The sequence below is a fragment of the Tachysurus fulvidraco genome, chromosome 21, assembly GCF_022655615.1.
Source record: "Tachysurus fulvidraco isolate hzauxx_2018 chromosome 21, HZAU_PFXX_2.0, whole genome shotgun sequence".
NCBI classification, from domain to species: domain Eukaryota; kingdom Metazoa; phylum Chordata; class Actinopteri; order Siluriformes; family Bagridae; genus Tachysurus; species Tachysurus fulvidraco.
The window spans coordinates 18318575-18344766 of record NC_062538.1 but is presented as its reverse complement, the minus strand read 5'-3'; the positions used below and the strand labels follow the sequence as shown (position 1 = coordinate 18344766).

The 26192-nt window shown below is 37.0% G+C and overlaps 2 protein-coding genes across 2 annotated transcripts; both read right to left on the bottom strand.

The window, feature by feature from the left end:
* Positions 1-25: 25 nt before the first annotated feature.
* On the bottom strand, positions 26-1900 carry LOC125139890 (macrophage mannose receptor 1-like). Its single transcript, XM_047805909.1, has 5 exons — positions 1896-1900; positions 1701-1729; positions 1120-1425; positions 601-957; positions 26-432 (listed from the first exon to the last, which is right to left on the bottom strand). Exons 1-5 carry the CDS (start codon positions 1898-1900, stop codon positions 26-28), a joined length of 1104 nt encoding a protein of 367 aa, XP_047661865.1.
* Positions 1901-4228: 2328 nt separating this feature from the next.
* On the bottom strand, positions 4229-17785 carry LOC113661746 (macrophage mannose receptor 1-like). The gene is made up of 12 exons (XM_047805908.1): positions 17749-17785; positions 10835-11227; positions 10376-10738; positions 9845-10216; positions 9390-9764; positions 8229-8615; positions 7794-8144; positions 7332-7703; positions 5877-6242; positions 5698-5709; positions 5335-5417; positions 4229-4421 (listed from the first exon to the last, which is right to left on the bottom strand). Exons 1-12 carry the CDS (start codon positions 17783-17785, stop codon positions 4341-4343), a joined length of 3192 nt encoding a protein of 1063 aa, XP_047661864.1. The 3' UTR covers positions 4229-4340.
* Positions 17786-26192: the final 8407 nt, after the last annotated feature.

The window sequence follows — 26192 nt, the reverse complement described above, 5'->3', positions numbered from 1 at the left end:
GAATAAAACCTAAATATCACACAGTTCATCCTACCCAAGTTTTTGATATTTTCTCACCGTCATAGCAAATAAAAGTCATATCATTGTTACAATCTCCATCAGCCCATTTCCCGTCAGAACGAATAAACACACACAGCTCTTTTCCGTTGTAGTTATTAGGTTCATGGTACCACCCAGTGAACACCTTCTCTCCTTCACTGTAGAATCCCTCATCATCCAAAGACCATCTCCAGCTGTCCGGATCATCATATAATCCAATCCAGGCCAAATCTGAGTAGCTATTATTTACTGCATTAAGGAGCTCGTTCATTTCTGCCATGTTCTCAATGGTAGCCAGGTCAGTGTAATTCTCTCTGCAGTACCTCTGTGCTTCAGTCCAGGTCTTATTCTCGGTAACGAAATAATACACACGGGAGGATGTTGATGACATGGCTACATAAAACAAAATAAAATGTGATTTAAGATGTTCTGGATTTTTGTGATGAAAAATTCTAGATTATATTCATGATGTCAAGTAATACTGATGCTCCAGTGCTTTCATAATAAATAAATAAATAAATAAATAAATATTAATTAATAACAAATAACAAATCTACTCACTATAGCAGAAGAATGGAATCGTTTTATTGCAGTTTTCATCTGTCCATTTCCCAGAATCGGTAATATTAAAAGACACAGCAGTACAGTATTCATTCTGATCAGAATTATCTGGCTGTCCAGGTTTCCAGTAGCTAAAAGAAGAGTTGCTTCTATCCGACCAAGACCTGGTTCTGTACAGGCCGATCCAAAGAGAGTTATAAAAATAATAAGTATTATATAACAGTCTTATCTTTTGGTCCTCAGCTTCACTTCTTACACTAGCCAGATCAGTGTGATGTTCTCTGCAGTATCTTTGAGCTTCAGTCCAGTTCATGAACTCATTAACTAGGATGTATCTTTCACTGGCATTTATTCTTCCTAAAAAATAAGGAACCTTTTGTAACACCTTATAGAAAAACCTTTTAAATTTAAAATACAGAAATCTTCTATACTCACCATCAAAGCAAATGAATTGAAGGGTCTCAGAGCAATACATCGCCTGCCATACTCCATTATAAACCCCCATTGATGCACACAAACTTTTCCCATTCCAGTTGCTTGGCTTCACTATATACCAGTTTCTAAAGCTTTTCTCTCCATCTTTGTAGAAAGAATCATCATCCAGAGACCATTTCCAGCTGTTCAGATCATCATATAGTCCAAGCCAGGTTTTCGTGCTATTCCTGATATCTGTCATATTAATAAGAGCCAGCTCTTCTTTAGCATTATCAATACTGGCTAAGTCAACATAATTCTCTCTGCAGTATCTCTGTGCTTCAGCCCAAGTTTTATTCTCGTTGATGAGGTGAAACTGACGAGAGGAACATATCCCAGTAGTGCAGAACCCTGTTTAAAACAAAATGACAGTATTGCATTCCAAATACAATTTGTAACGAAGTATTATACTATATTAATACATCGTTTATAACAAGTGAAATTAAGTTGCGTTAAACTATAATTAACAAATGTGTCATTATGACGAGGATGATGATGATGATGGTTATTATTGTTATCTGAAGTAGTAATAAATACATCGCAATGAATAATAATGAATTTTTAAAGAGAAGATCATTGGGTTACTGAAGTTTAGACAAACATGCACAAATTTTTAGGTTACTGACCTAAGAGCAGCAAAAGATGAAACATGGCTCTGAAAAATAAGAAAAACAAAAACAAATGAATCTAAAATCATTTAAGATTCCTTATGTGTATATGTGTGTGTGTGTGTGTGTGTGTGTGTGTGTGTGTGTGTGTGTGTGTGTGTGTGTGTGTGTGTGTGTGTGTGTGTGTGTGTGTGTGTATGTGTGTGTATTTACCTCATTCTTTTCTGCTCATGATTCATAATCTTTGCTTTCCACCAATTTGTTGTACCGAGCTAAATTAACTGGATAACGTATCCTGGGCAAGCAGGTATAAGTATCACAGGATGTGGGAGGGATTTGGTGGGATGTGCCAACATGAAGTGAAAAAGTCCACGATCATCAAAGCAAAAGTAAAAAAAACTTTGTCAATCAATAAGGACTTTTTTTTCGGAGAAAACTGATACGAATTTCAATACGTTAAGATAAAAAAATATTAAAAACGTAGAAAATATTTGGACATGTCTATTTAACTCAATGAGAGAGGCATGAGGAAGTCAGTCTAGGGTGGCCTGTTTTTACAAAAAGTACTTTACTTCAGTTGTATTGTTGTCAGGTTTCCCATTTATTATTTTTTTCTATTTTTGGTAATACCGAGATTCAGATTCCGTCGTCTATTGTTTAAAACCTGTTATTTTGTGCTTTCGGGTAACATGATACCAACTTGATGACAAGAATTTGTAATCGGACACACGTAGAGATAAACTTAAACACACCTAGCACATTCTTAAATAAAAAGAAAGAAAGAAAGAAAGAAGAGATCGACAGACGTACCTACTGTACATTACATTATCTGTAAAACTGAAGTTTTTTAATCATAAATAATGTTACGGCTAAAAGAAAAAGTATTTTGCCAAATCATTAATCAGAATGTGAGGAAACAAGTAACAAAATGGTTTGGAATTACAGGAAATAGGAGAAACAATGAGAGAATTATAGGGTACCAACAATAAAGAGGGTGTAACACAAGACAAGCGAATAAAACAAGTGAAGTAAAACCAGGAGCCTGGAGCTAATATTAGCCATAGCATATGGTTCTGTTAGCACATTTACATCTACATTTACAGCATTTGGCAGACGCTCTTATCCAGAGCGACATACATAAGTGCTTAAATCTCTATCATTGGATACATTAATGCTGGTTCACTAGGTTACATACTTAAGATACCATGAGTTTAAAACATTGTTCAAAGTTACAATGATTTGTTTTTTGTTTTTTTAAAGCAAAAGATAAGGAAAGAAGTGCTAGTTGAAGTGTTTCCTGAATAAGTAGGTCTTCAACCGCCGTTTGAAAATAGCCAATGACTCAGCTGTCCAGCTAGGGGAAGTTCCTTCTACCACCTTGGTGCCAGAACAGAAAAGAGTCTTGTAGTATACTTGCCTCTTACCCTGAGAGATGGTGGGACCAGTCGAGCAGTGCTGGTAGCATATGAGGCACAAACTGTGAACAAGAGATAGTCTTCTCCTGTGTAGCCAAATGGAAGCACACAACTAAAAAAACAGCATGAGAAACACATTTCTGTGGAAATGTACTTCATTACAATTTTACTTATTTTACTTTATTTTTTTTTACTTAGAGGTCTTGTTTGCAATTTGCTTTGGAGACACTCATGGTGAATGTTCTCATCAAAACAATGTAAAAAAAGATGGCAAACTCAAATAAACCACCCTACACATAACGAAGAAAGCCAAAGAGCTCCAGTTGCCAGTGTGATTTGGAATGAACCTTGTGTAGAGTGAATGTAGAGATATTACAACAGAGCACATGTGCGAATGAACACATGAGAAACAATAGGATACAAACATAGTGTTAATATAATGTAAAATAAGATAATAAGCACTGGGAAACAGGAAAATATGACTAATTACTCTATAAAACATTGAAAGCTTGTCGTGACAGTAAAGACAAGCTAGTCAGATGAATTATAGGATATTAAGGTGGTTATTATGATGTATCCTTAATATTTAGCAGATTTATGATTCTAAACATTAATTTGAATTCTTAGTGCTAGAAATTTCCACTTAAGTAAATTTATATGGGGATAGGATGTACATGGTAAAATACTAAATATTTTAAACTCTGCCATTAATTTCCATGAATTATTTGTTTTGGTGTAAAGCAGCAGTCATAGTAATAGTGACTGAATTCTGGCAAATACATTTTTTTTTTTTGGGCCTATAAAATACCTTGATAGCTCAACATCGATATGATGTATTAATAAAACAAATTAAAACATCATATCGATGTTGAGCTATCTAGGTTATTTAATGCTATTAAATTATCTTTAAAACACACACCCACCCACACACACACACACACACACACACACACACACACACACACACACACACACACACACACACACACACACACACACACACACATACACACACACACACACAGACATACGCTATATCCATAATTTTTATTTTTCATATTTGGAATTTATTTATTTAAAAGATTAAACATTGTACAAAAAACAAATAAAATAAATGAATGAATGAATGAATGAATGAATGAAAGAATGAATGAATGAATGAATGAATGAATGAATGAACGAATGAAAGAATAAATCAGCACAAATCCTGGAACAGTTCTGAATGTAGAATGTATAGTCTTCTTCACAGGTTGATCTTATGGATGTTTGTCACTCTCAAAGTGACCTTCCTTGACAACCCCAGTCTGATCAGTTCTTGTTGAAGCTGGCAAAAAAAAAAAAAAGCAAATCATTCATAGAAAAGCATCATAAAACTTTAGCTTTTTTTTAACTGCCATGTTCATTATATTAGACAAGAGATATGTTCTTATTTCCTTTTGTTTACTGTAATTACTTCCCATTATTTAAAAAAAAAAAAAACCCTAAATATTCAGAGATATTATTCTTATAAAAAGATCTTTGGCTGTCAACCATAAAGCATGAAGCACAGCTCTGGACATTTGGGATAATGTTATTGCTGCACATATAAAATCGGCTATTTTCCCTCAGGGCTAGCACATAATCTAAATGGGTCTTAACAGCGACACTAAAGTCATTGTATTTATCGTATATATTTGTTTATTTATCTCCGTTTTAAGACTTTGGCAATTGTATATAGTTTAAATAGGATGTTTGTTATTGTCAGTGGCGGGGGAATAAAAACGGACCCAAATGCAGGATAGCTAAAAGAAAACAGGATTAATTTACTACAAAAAAAAAAAAGAACATGAAACATAGACACAGATATGAGACAGGACGACAACATCAGGACAAAACAGAGGATTCCGCGCTGCTCAAGGCAACGCGGCTCAACTAAATAGAAAACACAATCAGACACATGAGGAACAGGTATGCAGTAGCGGGCAGGAAGAGACAAGGGCGGGAAAGACACGTGACGCAAAACACAAACAGATGCACATGGCCAAAGTCCGGGCTGAGTCCTGACAGTTATATATACTTGAATATAAATATACGACTAGACATGGAACAGAGTAAAGCGTACATCTCGTGTTAAAACTGAATAGTAAAAAAGTTGATCACAAAAATAATAAATATAACAAGCTATATTTATATGATACATTTACTCACTTGCATCATATAAATATAACAAGCTATATTTATATGATACATTTACTCACTTGCATCATCACCAGTTCTTTAATCCTAGAGTCCAGCATGTTTCCCTTAACTTTAATTTTCATTTGCAGTCCTATCAAAGCACCTGTGATAAATATATTGTATTACAGAGTCAGCGCAAGCACACAGTTTGACATCTATAAGTTTTACACAATATGCATTGCTTCAAGCAAAACAGTTTGTGTTTTATTTTACAAAATAAACATTTTATTACCTCATGTCTAAATTATGTTTACCCTCATGTTTTATTACCTCATGTTTTTTATCGTTAACAGATTATTAAAACGCTTTTTTTTCTCGGTTGAATGTTAAACCTACTACAAAAAAATCGAAATATGTAGCTTTAAGAAGATGCTTTTTCTTACCTGGAGTAGATACTGCAAGAGAAAAAAGACATAGTTAGCATTTATATGAACAAAATAATGTTATAGCAGGTTTTTATCCATTCAGCTATGACTGCATTCAGAAGATTATTGAAAAGATTCTTACAAATGATAAAAATGCTTTAAATTCTTATTATGACGAGGAAAAGAGATGAACTCACTACTGTAGCAAAAGAACGGGAAACTGGCTGAGCAGTTTTCGTCAGTCCATTTGCCAGTAGAATCCATCGCGGTGCAGTGTTGATTTCCAACTTGTCCAAATGAATACAAACCATTATCAGGTTCTGCTATTACATGTGCTTGAGACTCTTTCCTCCAGTAAGCAAAAGTCGAGTTGCTCTGATCTGACCATAAGCGGTTCCTATAAAGACCGATCCACACATCATAGCCATGTGTGAGGCTCAGTATCTGCTGAAGCTCGGGTTCATTCCTCACACTGGCCAGGTCTGTGTGTTTTGCTCTACAGAAACTCTGAGCTTCTTCCCAAGTCATTCTGTCAGAAATCCATACATATGTGTTGTTTGTACCTGAGGTAGTGTAGCAATGTATTAATAAAAGTCACATTTTCTGATAATACTGCTTTAAATCAATGTAAAGGGATTGATCATGAAATAACGGTCATGGTTATAATGAAATAAAAACATTTACAGCATTTGGTAGATGCCCTTATTCGAAGCAGCTTACACTGATATATAAAGCTGAGCAATTGAGGGTAAAGGGCCTTGTTCTGGGGTCCAGGAGTGACAGCTTGGTGGGCTTGGGACTTGAACTCACAACCTTCTGAGCTACCACTTCCCTGACAATCACTGAAGAAGACTTTTATATCTTCATGTACATGTATACTTCTTTTAAAATTTTGTGCTTTAGGCGTCTTCACTTACATCGGTAAATATTTAAGCCATTTATTTAAGCCATATAAGTCATTTTTACATCATTGTCCTAATACTTTGATGTAATATGAAATGAATGTTTGAACAGATGCATTGTCTACATGAACCCTAACAAGGAAAATAATGAAGGTGAAGCCGTGTAGCCAAAAGTTGTCCTACAGAAATTTATTACATCGAAATTAAAATTAAAATTTAAAATTCAAATTCAAACATGGCGTAGTGGTTAGCACATTCGCCTCACATTTCCAGGTTTGGGGGTTCGATTCCCGTCTCCGACTTGTGTGTGTGGAGTTTGCATGTTCTCCCCGTGCCTCGGGGGTTTCCTCCGGGTACTCCGGTTTCCTCCCCCGGTCCAAAGACATGCATGGTGGGTTGATTGGCATCAGTGAAAAATTGTCCGTAGTGTGTGATTGTGTGTGTGAATGAGAGTGTGTGTGTGAACTGCGATGGGTTGGCACTCCGTCCAGGGTGTATCCTGCCTCGATGCCCGATGACGCCTGAGATAGGCACAGGCTCCCCGTGACCCGAGGTAGTTCGGATAAGCGGTAGAAAATGAATGTATGAATGAAATTCAAATGTATTCGTCTAGCGCTTTTAACAATGGACATTGTCTTAAAGCAGCTTTACAGAACTGAAGAACACTGGAAGGTGTGATTATAAATGTAATAGATTTTGTATCTATCTGGTCATCTATCATTAAATGGATGATGAAAGAAATAAAGTTACCATTATAGCACACAAATCCCAGTCTCTGATTACACTGTTGATCAAACCATTCCCCTGTGTTATACATGGAAACACAAAGTTCTTTTCCGTTGTAGTTATTGGGTTCATGGTACCATCCTCTGAACTCTCGCTCGTCCTTCTTATAGAAGGCATCATCATCAAGAGACCATCTCCAGTCATCCAGATTATCGTACAGTCCGATCCAGGCTAAACCGGTGTAGCTTCCATTTACTGTGTTAAGAAGACTGATCATTTCTTCCATGTTATCAATTGTAGCCAAGTCTCTGTGAATCTCTCGACAGTATCTTTGAGCTTCACTCCAGGTCTTATTTTCATTGACAAAGTGATACTGATGAAAGATTGATGGCATTGCTATAGTACAAAATGCAAAATTGTGAATTATACAATTTGTAGGGAAATAACATAAGACGTACGTTCGTTATAAAACAGAAATGTACTCACAACTGTAGCAAAAAAAGGGAAAAGTTTGACCACAGTCTTCATCTGTCCATTTCCCAGATGTAGTGAAAACAGCAGTACAGTATTCATTTCCACCATAATTATCAGGTTGCCTTGTATTCCAGTTGCTGAAAGAAGAGTTGCTCTTATCTGACCATGACCTTGTATCGTACAGGCCAATCCATACGTCACTGCTATAATCATTATTATATAGTACCGATTTAATCTTCAGGTTCTCAGCCTTGTTCCTCACACTGGTCAGATCTGTGTAATGCTCTCTGCAGTATCTCTGAGCTTCAGTCCAATTCAGGTACTGATAAATAAGGACATACTTCTCACTGGCATTTTCCCTTCCTGTTTTAAATTTGAACAATTCAGAGAGAAAGTCTACAGTACTAACTATTTTGTAATGTAGATATGTATGAATTCTGTACTCACCATCAAAGCAAATGAATGGCATCGTGGTATAACAAGAAGCGCCCCACCATATTGCATCAACACCTGAAAAGTATACACACAAACTATTTCCAAACCAATTCCTCTGTTTGTATTGAAACCAGTTACTAAAGCTTCTTTCTCCCTCCTTGTAGAAAAGATCATCATCCAGAGACCACTTCCAGCTGTTCAGATCATCATACAGTCCGATCCAGGCTAAACCAGAATAGGTGCCATGTACTGTGTCAAGCAGCGTTCCTATATCCTCCATGTTAGTAATGGTGGCCAGGTCAGTATAATTCACTCTGCAGTAAGTCTGGGCTTCAGTCCAGGTCTTATTATCAGTAACCAGGTGATACTGATAGGTGCATAATGATCCTGGGCAGAATTCTTACAAAACAATGAACAGAACAATAACTTAATTATATTTCTGGCAAGACAGAATGAATACGAGAAGCATGTTGTAATTATAACAATTAAATAAAAAAAAAGCAAACAGTTTTATGATATAACAGTTTATATTCATGGAAATTATAATTTCCATTCGAAAAATGCAGCAGAATCATAAAAGAAACTTCTTCTTAAAACAAAGAAGTTGGTGTATTCTTTAAAATGTAGTCGGTGTACGCTTTACACCGACTTTAAAAAGTGTTATATTTTTAAAAAATTATTGGAATAATTTGTTGTACATATTTCCTGGAATTATGTTGGTTTATCTAACAAATAAATGTTTTTTGTAGATCTTTTAGACTAACCCGAATTAGAGAATTAACAATTCTCTTTGTGTGTGTGTGTGTGTGTGTGTGTGTGTGTGTGTGTGTGTGTGTGTGTGTGTGTGTGTGTGTGTGTGTGTGTGTGTGTGTGTGTGTGTGTGTGTCTGTGTGTGTGTGTGTGTGTGAAATAAATATAGATCTTTAGTGAGACAAATTAAAAATAAGGAATTATTAGGTATTTCGTATTTAGGAAGCATTATTATTTATTTTATTTATTTTATTTATTTATTTAATTTTATTTTTTTTGCTGGTATTAATTACAACTAACTGAATTTAATGACTAATCTAATCCTATTTTTTTTTTGTGAATAAACATCAGATAGCAAACTAACATTTTTTGGCTAAGATTGAAGACAACTAGTGTAGGGGATGAAGGAAAACATGAACTCACTGTTATAGCAGATAAAAGGAAGTGTGGCTAAACAGTCCTCATCTGTCCACTGCCCAAAATCTCCAAGTAATACAGCTGTGCATTGCTGATTGCCCTGTTCCCAAAAAACATATAATCCATTGTCTGGTTGTTCTGGAATATATGGGCTGGCTGGTCTCCAGTTTTCATAGGTAGACTCGTGCTGGTCTGACCAGAGTCTGGTCCTGTATAAGCCAATCCAAGCAGAAGAGCCACCTGTGAGGTTGAGGATTTTTTTATTATCTGCTTGATTCCTCACACTGGCCAGGTCTGTGTAACGCTGCCTGCAGTAACGCTGAGCTTCCACCCAGGACATAAACTGGTTAACCCAGATGTAACCTTCTGTTACATTTCTTCCTGTAATAGAGAAGTATCATGTTGAATAAAACCTAAATATCACACAGTTCATCCTACCCAAGTTTTTGATATTTTCTCACCGTCATAGCAAATAAAAGTCATATCATTGTTACAATCTCCATCAGCCCATTTCCCGTCAGAACGAATAAACACACACAGCTCTTTTCCGTTGTAGTTATTAGGTTCATGGTACCACCCAGTGAACACCTTCTCTCCTTCACTGTAGAATCCCTCATCATCCAAAGACCATCTCCAGCTGTCCGGATCATCATATAATCCAATCCAGGCCAAACCTGAGTAGCTATTATTTACTGCATTAAGGAGCTCGTTCATTTCTGCCATGTTCTCAATGGTAGCCAGGTCAGTGTAATTCTCTCTGCAGTACCTCTGTGCTTCAGTCCAGTTCGTACTTATATTTACAAAGCGGTATACATGTGAGGACGATAATGACACTGCAAGACATTCAAAACAAAAATAGAAATTACGTCTGTCCTTTTAGTTGGAAAATGCCGTATTACATACCTGGTTTGTATTCTTTATGAGTGTTTAATACTTCTTATCTGTAAAGGTTGAATATAAAATTGTTTAAAACAATACATAAAGCCACTCACTTCTATAGCAGAAGAATGGAATCGTTTTATTGCAGTTTTCATCTGTCCATTTCCCAGAATCGGTAATATTAAAAGACACAGCAGTACAGTATTCATTCTGATCAGAATTATCTGGCTGTCCAGGTTTCCAGTAGCTGAAAGAAGAATTGCTTCTATCCGACCAAGACCTGGTTCTGTACAGGCCGATCCAGACAGCGGTATAATAATCAAAATAATTATGTAATAATGATCTTAGCTTCAGGTTCTCAGTCTCGTTCCTCACGCTAGTCAGATCTGTGTAATGTTCTCTGCAGTATCGCTGAGCTTCGGACCAGTTCATATGTTGATTAACCACAACATACCTTTCACTGGTGTTTACCCTCCCTAAAAAAACACAGTTGTTATGTTTAACAACTACAGTACAATAAACCATATTTCACATCAGTCATTTTATGCTGTATATCTATCTGTTATACTCACCATCAAAGCAAACGAACGGACGTACATCGGAGCAATGGTTCTCCTGCCATATGCCATTAAACCCCCATAAAACTGTACATAATCTGCTTTCATACCAGTTCCCTGGTTTATATATATACCAGTTTCTAAAGCTTAAGTCTCCCTCCTGGTAGAAAGCATCATTATCATCTAGAGACCATTTCCAGCTGTTCAGATCATCATATAGTCCAAGCCAGACTGGGCTGTAGTTCCTGATATCTACCGTTTTAATAAGAGCCAGCTCTTCTTTAGCATTATCAATACTGGCTAAGTCGACGTAATTCTCTCTGCAGTATCTCTGTGCTTCAGCCCAAGTTTTATTCTCGTTGATGAAGTGATACTGACGAGAGCAGCAGACCCCAGTAGTGCAGAACCCTGTTTAAAACAAAAAGTTGGTTCTGTATTCAAAATAAAGTTAGAGCTTATAGCAACAAAAGCATGCTTTTTTTTCTTCTTCTTCTTCTTCTTCTTCTTCTTCTTCTTCTTCTTCTTCCTCTTATTATTATTATTATTATTATTATTATTATTATTATTAAAATATTCATACAGTGTATTATCTTTTACCATATATATATATATATATATATATATATATATATATATATATATATATATATATATATATATATATATATATATATATATATATATATATACACTTTAGCAAAACTTTTACTCAATTATTAAATCTAAATCATGAATTAAAGTTGATTGATTTACTGACATTGTACCTTAATACACACACACACACACACACACACACACACACACACACACACACAAATATATATAATATTTAGGTCACTGACCTAAGAACAGCAAAAGATGAAACATGGATCTGGCAAAAAAAAAAAAACAATAAGAAAAAAGAATCGTTAACAGAAATATGGCAGGAATTCGTGCATAATGCATAATACATAATACATGCTTTATAAATATTGTATGAAGAGCCATGTGGAATATCTCACTAAAAATCTATTTGGACAGAAGAAATTGTATCAATTCGAAATTCGAAGACATTTTGAAGTCACATGACTTTCATGAATGTACGCCAAAGACATGGGCAATATAGGTGTTTGTCAAAATAATAAGAAAGAAGAAAAAGAAGAGCAACAAGAATAAATAGATAGAAAGAAGATGGCAACAAAGAATTCTTATTATCAGACCTAATCTTGCTATTAATAGTTGAAAAATTACATACAGTATGGAGTGCAATATAATAGAGAAAATACATTCTATTGTCTGAAGCTCCTATGAAATACAATAATGGTATTGATAAACATGGCAGGTAAAGGTAAAATTAAGTTTCTTTTTTTTATAATTACATACCTTATAGTTATTTCCACTTGAGTCATGTCTTCTCTGTTCATCTCCACTAATCGGTAGCATTGACCTAATAAAAGTGATAATGTATCCTGAGTAAGCCTGGATATGTTTCATAGGACTTGGGAGGGATTAGGTGTGGGCTGAACAAACTGGTTCTTCATTTCAGAAACATATTAATATCACAATGAAGGTATCAAGTGAAGTGGAAGAGCCCATGACCATCAAAGTACAAAATATCTGATACCTCATCAAGACTGGCGTTTAAATGCAATTGAGATCATTTTTTATTTAAGAAACTGTTTGAAACTTTTAGAACAAGAAAAATATTTTTTTAAAAAAGCTTTTTTTTAAAAAAAGAAATATATATAGATATTTTTTAACCTGGGAACTATGTTCAAACAGACTAGGATGGCTTATGTTTAACAGAATTTATATTTCAGGTAATGTTTTAGGTAATTTTGAGAAGGTAATTCCTTACAGCTTCTTTTTTATTTAAAAAAAAAAAAAAAAAAACCTCCACCACCATTTACTGTTGTATTGTGCTATTCAAGTTGTAACATAAGACAGGTGACACACATAGAAGGAATGAATAATAGCACAATAAAAAACCTGCATTAGATTACAAATAAAAGCAAGGTTTTATTAGTCAAATAGTCAAATTGCTGCTTACAGACAATGTATTGTGGCTGAATGCTAATCAGAATCTGAGGGAACACGAGAAAAATAAAAGGCACAAAAAACACAGACCTGGAAAACCTAAAAAAAAAGGAAACCCACACTTTGAATTACATGAAATAAGCATGAAAAAGCACAGGGAACAAAACACTACAGGGGATGGAACCTGAGACATGCAACTCACCAAAGTACTTTGGTTTAGATACTTTAAATTAAATAAGAGATAAAACTGAAACTAATTATTTATGGTGCTTGTAACACAGAAGGGATAAAGTATTTCTACAGTAAGTGTATTAAATAAGTAAGTCCATTTGTATAGACCAATGAAAATGCTTGAGAAATGTATTTAAAAAGGCAATTTGCTAACTTCCTAGTGGTTTTAGGATATAATCAGTGGGAACCTTGAAGGTAGAAATGATAATGAAGGTAAATTATATGAAAAAAAGAGAGAGAGACACAGTACACAGATAGAATAAGTATAAAATTACAGACGAGTAAAAAAAAAATAGGACTAAACAGCCTACAACTGGTTGATGAGCCAGAAAGTGTTTTTGATAATTCATTCATTCATTCATTTTCTACCGCTTATCCGAACTACCTCGGGTCACGGGGAGCCTGTGCCTCAGGCGTCTCAGGCGTCATCGAGCATCAAGGCAGGATACACCCTGGATGGAGTGCCAACCAATCGAAGGGCACACACACTCTCTCATTCACTCACGCAATTACAATTCCAACACTATGGACAAATTTTCCAGAGATGCCAATCAACCTACCATGCATGTCTTTGGACCGGGGGAGGAAACCGGAGTACCCGGAGGAAACCCCCGAGGCATGGGGAGAACATGCAAACTCCACATACACACACAAGGCGGATCAACCCTGGAGGTGTGAGGCAAACGTGCTAACCACTAATCCCCCCTGTTTTTGATAATGTTATGTATAAAAGGATCAACCTTATTCAACCTTATTATGCACCAATTCATCCATCTATCCATCCATCCATCCATCCATTTCTGTCATTGATACTTGCTCAACATGCAAACAATGTATATTTGAAACAACTGCTATTTGCTATCAGACTAAGCTACTGTATGTACTGTAGCATGCATGATGCATTTTTCCATCAAACCCTTGTATCCACCATCATTTTGTTGCCATGGCTACTGTACCTTCTCTAGTCACCTCACTGATTAGTTAATAAGCAAGAACTCTGTGCCAGTGAATGATATGAGACAGTTGAACCATTTTCTTTCTGGAGGTCATTAGGACCTGGCATTGAGGTTATTTCAAAAGATGAGCTTGACTCATGTTTTTTTTTTTTTTTATATCCTTGTTGAACTGTTTTTGCTGGGAACAACTTATGCTGCCTCTTCTCCTTGGGTTAGTGCTAGCTGCACTTCTTGCTCCATCTTATTGTTTTCTGAAGTGTTTGTGCCTAGATGTGATTAGAAAAAAAAGGCTTTCAGTGCCTGCCAGGTCTAAGGAGAACCTGAAGTACAATGAAGAGCACTTGAAACATAGAATTCTCTTCTTTCTTACTTCTTGGACAGGTTACACCGACCTGTGAAGAGGATCATGTGTCTGTACACATGGATGGAGGTTGTGTATAAAGTAAAAAGCTTCTTCTAGTTGTGCTCCACAAAACCAAAACAAAATAAATATCATTGCCTTTATTTGACTGAATCTTGACATTGCTTCCATGTCAACTACATGATTTAAAAGTGACCTTTAAAAGTAATTCAACAGAACAGAAATAAAGTAAATCTGGCATGTTTTGTAGAATCTATCCTAAGGTCTTTAAATGAAGCTATTTTCACATTATTCTGCTTTTTTTGCTCTACACTTAAGGATATCCTGTATATAGTTTTTATATTTTCATTAACATTATTTCACAAGTTTCAACAAGTTGGTAATAAAAAAAACCTGTCAGGGTTTTTCAGTTCAAGTGCAGATGATTTATTAATATATAAGTGCAAAACAATGGAAACAAACAATACAAATGCAATAAGAAATCTTTTAGAACAGAAGAAGAAGCCTTTTGATTTTTGTTACACATACATTACATCGCAGTGAAATTCTTTCGTCACATATACACGGAGCCGATCGGCCCTATACGCTCATTATGCAAGTTGCGTAAGGCCCGCTAAATTACACAAGGCCCCGCCTCCCCCTGCCTCATTTTACAGCACGTGTTAATGTTTACTGTGTAGATAAATGCGAAGTGGAGCTATCCACCTGGCCATGTAAAGGCAAAAAAGAAACACAATGAGAGTGAAATGCGAGAACAGCAATCAGATAAACTTGTGTTCTCTTCAAGTTTGATGTCAGCAAGAGCAAATAACAGTAAAGTTAAGTTGATGTGATTCTGTCTCCAGTCTCTATCTGACTAGCTAAATTAGCTGTGCAGTGCTTCCAGTGCAAGTGTGAATGTGTGGCAAATGGTTTACATGGCTCACGGGTCAGGTAGGAGGGCCCCTTAGCAGAATTTAGGGCCCCAGGGAGGTCAGGATCGGATCTGCATATACCAACTTTGGAGGTTGGGGTCAGAGCACAGGGTCAGCCATGATACAGCACCCCTGGAGCAGAAAGCCACAATGGAAATTGCTTAAGGGCCCAACAGTGGCAGATTGGCAGTGCTGGGGCTTAACCACTTGATAATTGTGTAGAAAAATAATGAGTATAGAATCTTGAGTATGCTTTTGGCAAATAAAAATCTACGAAGACATCTACTGTACTTAAAATGTGCTCGATTCAAATTTGTTCCCTGAAGAGGATATTCTAATTTCAAATCATTTACAAAATTAACATTTGTAATGTAATTTGACCGGTGGTGCATGAACCATTTCACACAACTGTATTTAAAATATTAAACCCGTGAGGCTTTTCATTTTTACATTTTTTAATCCTCTGTACATGCTAGGCAGTGTTAATCTTAGAAAACATAACTAATCCAAATTTAATTCCCTAAACATTCTTGGCAACGTTTCTGTTCTATACACCGATCAACCATAACATTAAACTATCCGCCTAATATTGTGTAGATCCCAAAACAGCCAGATCCATCAAGGCATGAACTGCATTCATTACAATATATTAACTACAAAAGCTTGAATCTGTGGAAAACTCCACTAAACAAGATGTATTACATTTTAATAAACATGTCTCAGCTGACTTAAAATAATCCTGATGTTTTTACAAAGTTGGTTCAACTTGAAGTGTTGTAGTAATGCATTTCTTTCTAATAGTCCCAAGGCATACTGCGAACAGGGCAGGAACCAGCTGGTTCATGCTAGCTCATTGTCTTAACATTAAAAGTAAGTAAGTAAGTAAGTAAGTAAGGTTTATTTATATAGCACCTTTCACAGATAAAATCACAAAGTGCTTTACAAAATATAACAATAAAAAACAAACAAACAAAAGAAAAGTTTAGTAGCGCAACAAAATTTCAGCCAATATTTCATTTAAAAAATATGATATATATCTTGGTGGACTTCTCTGTTAGATATTGTTATGCATTTATCCTAAACTTTTGATGAATGTCTTTAGATTTTAGGTTCTAGGTTCTAGCTGACATGAGCTAACCTGACTAAACAGTGTGGCCTATTTATTATTATTATTATTATTATTATTATTATTATTATTATTATTATTATTATTATTATTATTATTATTATTATTTAATGCTGAGCAGAAGCTAACATAAGAAAACAAAATGTTCACAAATAAAAATCGGTTCACGTAAAGGTTTGTTTAATAGATTAGCAAAACTAGCCACCATGATTTTTGTGCTATTTTTGCATGCTAGCTAAATATTAGCTCATTATCTTAGGTATCTTAACAGAGAGTTAGGTGTTTCTTATAAAAATATATATTAAAGGACATTACCCAACATAAGGCGGATTAATTAGGTGATATGTATAAAGCACAAGATGTACAGTATTGCATGAACATCTTTTTTTGGACACTGGATGTGGATTTAAAGTCTAATGTCTCTCTGAATTCAGACCAAATTATGGAGTCTTCTGCTATCTGGGTCAAAGCATTTTTCTTACAGGTAATTGAATACTCATAGTCAGAGAACATGATTGGAGTAAAAAATGTATGATAGACGTGTCCACCATATATTAAAGAATCTGAAATCCTGACTCACAGGAAGGATTGCACTAGCAGTAAGAGTCGTAGCGCTAAGAGTAGCTTCGTACGAAACGCGACTCATTTGGAAGCTCCACGTTCGAGTTAAGTGTGAGTTCAGCTTTAAAAACAGATACAGCTGCACAGCTTACTGAAATCATTATAATGTAGGTCAAGTATATTCTACACATTTTATGAAAAGGCCCCAAATCTTGACCTCTGTAGATGTTATTTTGCCATTTTAGTGCCACCTGGTGTCAGTAACATTAACTTCGGAGTCTTAATATGCTGCACTGCGAGGAAAATAGCCCCCTGGTGTCACATGTCTTCAATTATATGAATGTCACTGCCATCTGGAACACATAGTGACCATTTGGGATGAAAGGATATGTCACATATTACTGAGCACAAGAGAGGCTGTTAGGTGACCGAGAAAACCCACTTTATGGGGACACCATTAGACCTGGTTATTCATGCAGTTGTTCAATCGTCCAATCATATAGCGGAATTGCAATGTATAATAAATACATGCAGGTAGAGGTCAAGAGATTTGGTTAACGCTCACATATTACTGTGGAGATCTCAACGACTTTGACTGTGGCAAGGTTGTTGATGCTGGTTTGAGTATTTTCAGAAATTGCTGATCTCCTGGGATGTTACAGGAAAATATTCTATGGACTTTACTCCAAGCGGTGCAAAATGCAGACAAACATCCAGTGACCCTCGGTGCTGTGAGTGGATGCTATGCAACAATGCCTGGTTACTGAGGACGATGGCCAGCACCATGGGCACAGCCTGCATGTTCTTAATGTCAGCAGTTCAGGTTGGTGGTGATGGTGTAATAGTGTAGAAAATGTTACCCTGGCACACATGTGGGTAGTGGTGGCTCAACTGGTTAAGGCTCTGGGTTGTTGATTGGAGGATTGGGGTTCCCACTGCTGGGCCCTTGAGCAAGGCCCTCAACCCTTTCTGCTCCAGGGGTGCTGTATCATAGCTGCCCCTGCACTCTGACCCCAACCTCCTCAGTTGGGGTATGTGAAGAAAAGTATTGCACTGTGCTGTAATGTATATGTGGCGATAATAAAGGCTTCTATGCCCCAGTTCAGTTCTGGAACCTCAAACACATGAAGAACCTGAATGAATGGTCCCCAACCTTTTTTTCGCTGCGGACCGGTCAATGTTTGATCATATTACCGCGGCCCGCTGGGGGTGGGGGGTGAATGGTTGGATGGTGGCGGCTATACAATTAAATTAAAATTAATAATTTTCATTTAATTCTATTTAAAAATGCCTTTTTAACTCACTACAACGCTAAATCAATGAGTACCCTGAGCTTGTTTCTTTGCAACGAGACGGTTCCATCTGAGGTAATAGGAGACAATGACACCCGAAGTGTGTTGCTTATGTCCAGTTTATTCTGTTGTTTTGTTTTGGTTGCCGTCACTGCAGAAAACCCCGCTTCACACAGATAGCATGTCGGAAATGGCAATAGTGCTGTGGTGGCAATCTCAGGGTATTCCGCCATGACTTTAATCCAGAACACTGGCAGAGTTTCTAACTTTCTAACGATGTCTGTTTCGTGCTCATTTTTGCTAATTTGTGGGTTAAATTTGAGCAAACACAATATACACGTACACCAAGCACTGTTAAACATGAGAAAGTACCGGTGAACAGAGAGAAGAGTGATACACACCTTCTCTCCACCAAAGCTACAACACCACTGCCGCTTGCAGCCGCTCAGCTCCAGACGTCACCTAAACCCGGCCCGATATCACGATATTTTGCACGGTATTGGTGCAGCTTTAGGTGACGTCTCTCAGCTCCCAGTTAACCTCTCATCCATGGAAAGTCGCACAAACCCGAGAGAAATTCACCACAGTAAATAAAATGGAAATAATTTAATGTTCCTTGGGCGGCCCGGTACCATTTGGTCCACAGGGTTGGGGACCACTGGTGTAGGCTATCCTGGTTGCTTTCCCTAGTTACAGTGCTAGTACAGTGCTACCTGTGCTAATGCCTAGCCCGATTTATCCTGTTTCTTGATCACCTGACCTTTACCTGGTTCTCTGACCCAGAGTTGCTTTACACTGTGGACTTTGCTGATACTTTATTAAAGTTGCCTTACTGCACTTGTGCCTGTCTCAGGCTCCCTGTTGTGACAATATCAATTGAGCATCGATTGCCCTACGAGTAAGAGATTATTCATCTTGTTTTGTTCATCCCTCTAACTTTAGATCTTTTTCTAGTATTCCTCGCAGAACTCACAGGATTAATGTGGCAGCTTTTTTGATCTCGACAGTCAATTTCTTGCATGAAAGGATACCTGTAAGAACTGGTTTATTTCTAAAGAAATGCCAAATGCATATTACAGAATACATATTGATTCACTTATAGATTTTATACCGTATTATGCAGTACATACAATACCTTAGATGAAAAGAAATGGACTGAATAGCATTTAAAGGAAATACAGAATGACTCATGTGGGTTTTTTTTTTCTTCACATTTTTGCTGATTTTCCAAGAAGAGACTTGATAATTATGAATTTTGTTCCAAGACATATCTTGCGACTCGTGTCAGTCAGGTTAATTGACGTAACCCTGAAGCAGGTCCAAACAGTGAGATTATGGATGCTCATTTTCCCCTCCACTGCTTCACAAGCCTCCTCATGGCCAAAAGGCCCTTTTCCATTCACATCAGCCATTATATTACAGCGGGACACTGCTAAATACCAATAATAACGCAGCAGCGCCGTGCATGTTCAGAAATAAATGATAAGCAGGGATTTCTATAATATTATTATGCAGATTATTGATGTGTGACATTTGTGCAGCTGGTACACAGGAAATTGAATGCACTTGATGTAATTGTTAGATGATTCATTAAAAATAAGGTATTGAATTATGGCCTGAACTTTGAAAGATTGAAATGATCTGGGAGGTCTAGAAATATTGAAAAACATTCGTTTATGCCAAAGGGATGAACCCATTTCTTTAAGCCACCTCAGACATAATTATCATCCTGTCATAATGATCCTCCTGGATATAACCATGCTAAAAATGAACAACACTGGCTGCGAATATAATAACAGCAGTGTAAAGCAGCCAAGAAGTGCTAGCTCAATATCAGCAAATAATCTTCCAGAAGCCAGACACCTTTAAACAGAGCCAGAATCTATGAGATAAGGTTCCATCAGGACCCATACATCCGTTCCACATGTAAATTGAAGCTTCTCCTACACTATATGACGCCACCTAAGCAAAACGTTCAGTCGTATAAATCGATGTCTGACTTCAACGAAGATTTTATGAATCCTACGCAGACCTTTATTCCATAGATCATCTCAGAGCTCTGTACCAAGCTCATTATGCCAAACTGTTGCCCAGAGGAAACAGTAAAATGAGAAGAAAACATTAAAATAAACCACATATAACCCAGATGCTTTGGATCAGATGAGTTCTTTAGATGCTTATAAAGCAGGTTATCATATGGATTTTCATCATAAAAAAGAAAGAGGACTGGTTTCTCTTTTCTTATCATGCTTTTATTTTTTTTAGTTCCTTTTTCTTGCACTTCTTTCACATTTTAGCCTATAAACCAATATATTATTAGATTATAATTCTACATTAACGGTATAGTTCTTGTCCTCCAGACTGACATGTTAAAAAATAAAAACGTCTATATGCCTTAATTACAAACCTGAACATTTTATTATGTAGACAATTGTATATCACTTTGAATAACAACCACATTGTAACGCTCAACATTACCACATCCTTTTAAATTTTGGATTGAATTTCATCTTTTTTTTAAATCCTACACACAGCAAATTATTTTTCAAGACTGCATGAACTCAAAAAAATGACAAACTACTGAAAATATACAGTTGTAATCTGGAGCTTGGTTAAATTCACCATGTAAAGATTATACTTAGCTCTCGCTATCTTTCCACTATTTTGCAAAGTTAATTAGGCAGCATATGTGACAGGGGCTAATTAGCAGCGACTGACACGGCAGCTTAACGAAATCAAAATGAGCTCAGTCTCCACCAGCATGAATAACTTTACATTTTTCAATCTGCGGAAACAGAATGAAAACATTTACACATGCTTAGCATCCCTTGCCATATTTGAATACGCAGACAACGTTTCAATGTCCTTATAGGGTTAAAAATATATTCTAAATGAACCGTTTCATTACATATGATGAAGTCTGGAAGTTTACAGTACGTGTGTTGGCTCCTAATAGGCTTCTCTAATAGCTCCTAACTCGTGTTAATGATAAACCCTATGTAGAAGTATTGGTGACAACAAAAGTTGGACTCAAAATTAAGGAATGCAACACGATGCAAATCCACTGAGTTTCAACAGATGATATGGACTTGCATGCAAGATTAAGCTTTGGAAGCTGATCTGTTTAAGTAGAAAACATACATGTGAAGGTGAGATACATTGACAGAAGAAATACCAAAGTACTGCTGCATTGCTTCGTAGAGATGAAGCAAGGGCCAGTCCTGTGGTTAAGGCAGTAAACAGTTCATATTGACCATCCATCCATCCATCCATCCATCCATCCATATTCTATATCATGTATCCTACACAGGGTTGCAGGGAGCCTTGACCCTCTTCCAGGGTAATCAGAGCACAAGGCAGGGGACACTCTGGACAGGGTTGCCATCCCATTGCAGGGCACAATCACAAACCCATTCACGCACAATTATTGATCACACACAATTATTGGACTGAAGTACGACACCAGAGTATCTGGAGGAAACCCCCAAAGTGCTGGGATTAACATGGAAACTGAAAAAATCAGGGCTAAGCAGGAAATGAGCCCCCATTAACAGAGATCCGAAACAAAGCCCAGGTAATCGCATTACTGTATATCATTTTTCTCAAGTATCTGGTTAAAGGGACATCATGTGATGATCTTAAGGAATAGTGCCATTGATGGTTCTGCCATTTTAGAAATAATTTCATTATTTATCTATATTTCCATAGACAAGTGTGCCAGGAGTGTGTGTGTGCCCTGTGATGGGTTGGCACGCCGTCCAGGGTGTATCCTGCCTTGATGCCCGATGATGCCTGAGATAGGCACAGGCTCCCTGTGACCCGAGAATAGTTCGGATAAGTGGTAGAAAATGAATGAATGAATGAATGAATGAATGAATGAATGAATGAATGAATGAATGAATGAATGAAGTGTGCCAGGAAGTCAGTTAGTCAGTAAATGATCAGAAGAGAAAACTAAATTTAAACTAAAACTATCATTCTCTAACACATTTCACTGGATCACTGGATTGTCCAAATGTTTTAATTTATTGTTCTTTCTTTTGAAATTACTTTTATACAGTTCCTCACAGAATTTTTTTTCTAAACTTTGACCAACTCCGAGGCTATTTTCTCCTTCTTTCTTGTTTATGATCTCTCAAAGCTTGTTCTGTCAAGGTTTTAGGTTTGAGAAGGGTCTTCAAACTAACTTTGGCGTAGTGGTTAGCATGTTCGCCTCACACCTCCAGGGTTGGGGGTTCGATTCCCGACTCCGCCTTGTGTGTGTGTGTAGTTTGAATGTAGGGGGTTTCCTCCGGGTACTCCGGTTTCCTTCCCCGGTTAAAAGACATGCATGGTACAGTAGGTTGATTGGCATCTCTGTAAAATTGTCCGTAGTGTGTGAGTGAATGAGAGTGTGTAGAAAATGAATGAAACAAATGGCTGGGTGAGGGATGAATGTGTGTCATGTTAGAGACGGTGTGAATTGAAAAAAGAGTAAATTGTGGTGAGAAAGTTGGTGAAGTTTATAAGTATTCTTTCACTAATAAGACTATAAGACACGGATTTGCTTTGTCAGTGGAAATAACCCTCTTTTTGATCTCAGTCACCAAGCGTGTACATGAGATATCATCCAGATTTATTGTCACTTATTAACACATATTTTGGACTATATTTGCCTAGGAATTCTGTATTTGATCAGAGTATGCTATTCTGGGTTGTCAGTATGTAACATAAACATTCAAAAAGTCATTTTATTCCTGAATAGAAAATGGCAGTTAAACCAATCAATAAATGTTTAGAACTCTCCTGTATCAAACCCAATATTACCACACACTCCAGGTGCACCTCCATCCATCCATCCATGCATCCATCCATCTATCCAAAGGGTTGCAGGGAGCCTGGAGGACTCAGGGCACAAGGCAGGGGACACACTGGACAGAATGCCAAACCATTGCAGGGCACAATTTCACACATGCTCACACACCTATTCACACACCATGCACAATTTATAGATGCCAATAAGCACCGTACGCAGGTCTTTGGGCTGAGAGATGAAACCAGAGTACATGGAGCAAAATCCCAAAGCACTGGGATAAACTGGAAACTTTAAGAAAGCAGGGCAGAGGCAGGAATTGTACCCCCAGCCCCAGAGATGCAAGACAAATGCCCTAACCAATAAGCCCATGTAACAAATTAAACAATTTTTTTAAAGTATCCAGTTAAAGAGACATCCTGGATGAATGGATGGATGGATGGATGTATGGATGGATGGATGTATGGATGTATGGATGGATGTATGGATGGATGGATGGATGGATGGATGGATGGACAGATGGATGGATGGATGGATTCTGCTGTTTTAGAAAGGATATTTTATTTAATAATACTACATTAAAAAAAATTCCCAAAACTAATTATTTCTGACTGTGTTGATAAACACCATAAGGATTTGATCAGATCATAGAAGAAGGAGACTCATCTGTCATATCCCAAGTATGTGATTTATTTATCAACTGAGACCTTATCGCTCTGGCTCTCTAAATGAGATGATATCAGGTATGGCTTTATCTGGTGTCCAGGCACAATGTTTATCCCTCTTGGGAGGCGGGAGCTGTCAGGACTCATTGTTGCATGAGAGGAGAGGCAGCAAGGCCACATTTATTGAGGTGGAAAAAGAAAGAAGCAAGAGTGTGAGGAATAATGGAAAGAAAGTAATGGGTCAAGTGGGGGAAATGACAGGATTGCCTAGATAAATTTGAAGAATAAAAGTAAAGAGTAGGAGAAAAAAGGACGAGTGACAGACAGTTAGGAACAGAGTAAATGAGCTAATGCCAGAGGGAGGGTTGTATAGATAAGACAAGCCTTAAGGGTTGCTCAGGGCCTCACTGTGATCTGTATCTATCTACAGGTACTAATCCCCTGCAGGTGTAAGCTTTCATATAAAATATACATCCTTGATATCTATCACCGTGATGTTTTATGATGCTGATACAATGCTATATATGATACCTTGGGACATTTAACATTATATGACATCTAACATCAAGTCCTATAGATGGAATTCAGTGCAGTATTTGTCAGGAATAACACTATGGTCCTCAAATTGGCATGCAGAGACTTCCAAGGGAGATTCCAAGGAATCTCAATTGACTCCTATTGATTTATACGTTGTATGAATAATAATTTTGTCAAAGTTATTTCATGAAAAATATTAAACCAGTAGAGAGAAAAAAAATGCAAAGCCATATGTAAAATGTTAATAACAACAACAATAATAATAATAATGGACACTACGGACAATTTTCCAGAGATGCCAATCAACCTACCATGCATGTCTTTGGACCGGGGGAGGAAACTGGAGTACCTGGAGGAAACCCCGAGGCACGGGGAGAACATGCAAACTCCACAAACACAAGGCGGAGGCGGGAATCGAACCCCCAACCCTGGAGGTGTGAGGCGAACGTGCCAACCCCAAAACCACCGTGCCCCCCTCTTAGAAACTTAAACTTTAAATTTATTAAACGAATAAATATAAACAATATAAATATATACACTATACATGAAATATTTTTCTTGTTTAAAGCTTCATTCATTTCATTGTCAGAACGTGTCCTTTTAGAGTTCATCACAAGAAATGGTTTTGATGTAAGGAAAATAAATGTGTGTGAGGGGGAAAAAAATCAATAAGCAGTTCTCACATTATTCAAGCTAGTAGTAAATGGATGTGACTGGGAAACATATGCAGAGATGCCTGAGTGAGCAGACAGCTATGATGATGATGATGGAAAAAAAATCGGATGAAAAGCTGCTCTGTCTGTTTCTGAAGAATACAGATGATGCTTTATCGGATGCTGATTAGTGAAGTAATGGGCGTAACTTTGTTTTAAAAAGTTCTGGAGACAAGTATTAGAGCAAGATGGTGAAAGGCACAAAACTGTCAGTGATTAATGATGGTTCCACTTACTTGTAAATTAAATCTACATGCGCAGTTGGGTTTTAAGGTCACTTTCTCATCACAGAGCAAATCAAAATACATTGACCAAATTCAGGAGACAAGAAATTTAAGGCCATAACATCTACCATAAGAGGCCAATTCACCACTCAGAAGTGTTTTAAAGTGCTTTTTCGTCTATATCAGTTGCCAGGAGCAACACTGTGTATAAGTGCAGCAATTTTATGTCATCTTCTTTTAATGAAAGTATTTTCTTTTCTTATTTTCTTCTCCCTGTGAGATTTCCTCTTTGTGAAATAAGTCAGATTTCTGGTTAACACCCAGGCAGCTCCGGCCCCTTAGGAAGGCCCTTAAACCTTACCTGCTCAGTTGTATAAATGAGATACATGTAAGTTTCTCTGGATAAGCTTCTCATCTGCCAAATGCTGTAAAATACTGTAACACATATTATATTTAGCTTTATCTAAATCTCCCTTATTTTAATAATTCAATTTATTGTTTAAAGGTGGGGTCTCCGAATTTTTTAAGCCGATGTTGACGTTTGAAATCACCAAAACAAACACGTCCCTAACCCAAATGGTCCCACCCCTGTATCGATAGCTCCGCCCACACATACATATGAAACCCAGGGAACTAACGGAAAGAAATGTGTCTTTATCATAGCTGAATGGAAGAACGATACGATTGTAGATAAATAAACAAGCAAAAATGACACACAAGCATAATCATGTAAAGGACAAAGGCATATATTAGTTCTGTGTAACAAAGCAAAACCAACGTTACTCACCTATCAAGAAGGAAAAAAGTCGGCCACATATTCACAGGTTGGAGTTTCCCGAGTCAATAACTCCTGAGCTAAACACTGTTACTACACAAACGCGGTTGTAGCTGCCTCTCTACATTACTACGATAGAAAAGAGGTGTTATTTGTGTAGTAACAGCGTTTAGCTCAGGAGTTATTGACTCGGGAAACTCCAATCTGTGA

Coding starts and splice junctions, on each gene's coding strand:
- LOC125139890 (XM_047805909.1), bottom strand. Junction 1,426..1,700: donor TCATCTTTTGCTGCTCTTAG/GTCAGTAACCTA, acceptor TGTTTTAAACAG/GGTTCTGCACTACTGGGATA. Junction 433..600: donor GATTCCATTCTTCTGCTATA/GTGAGTAGATTT, acceptor TGTTTTATGTAG/CCATGTCATCAACATCCTCC.
- LOC113661746 (XM_047805908.1), bottom strand. CDS start 17,785: ATGCAGGCTGTGCCCATGGTGCTGGCCATCGTCCTCA. Junction 8,145..8,228: donor GCCATTCATTTGCTTTGATG/GTGAGTACAGAA, acceptor AATTTAAAACAG/GAAGGGAAAATGCCAGTGAG. Junction 4,422..5,334: donor AAGAACTGGTGATGATGCAA/GTGAGTAAATGT, acceptor TTTTTTTGCCAG/CTTCAACAAGAACTGATCAG.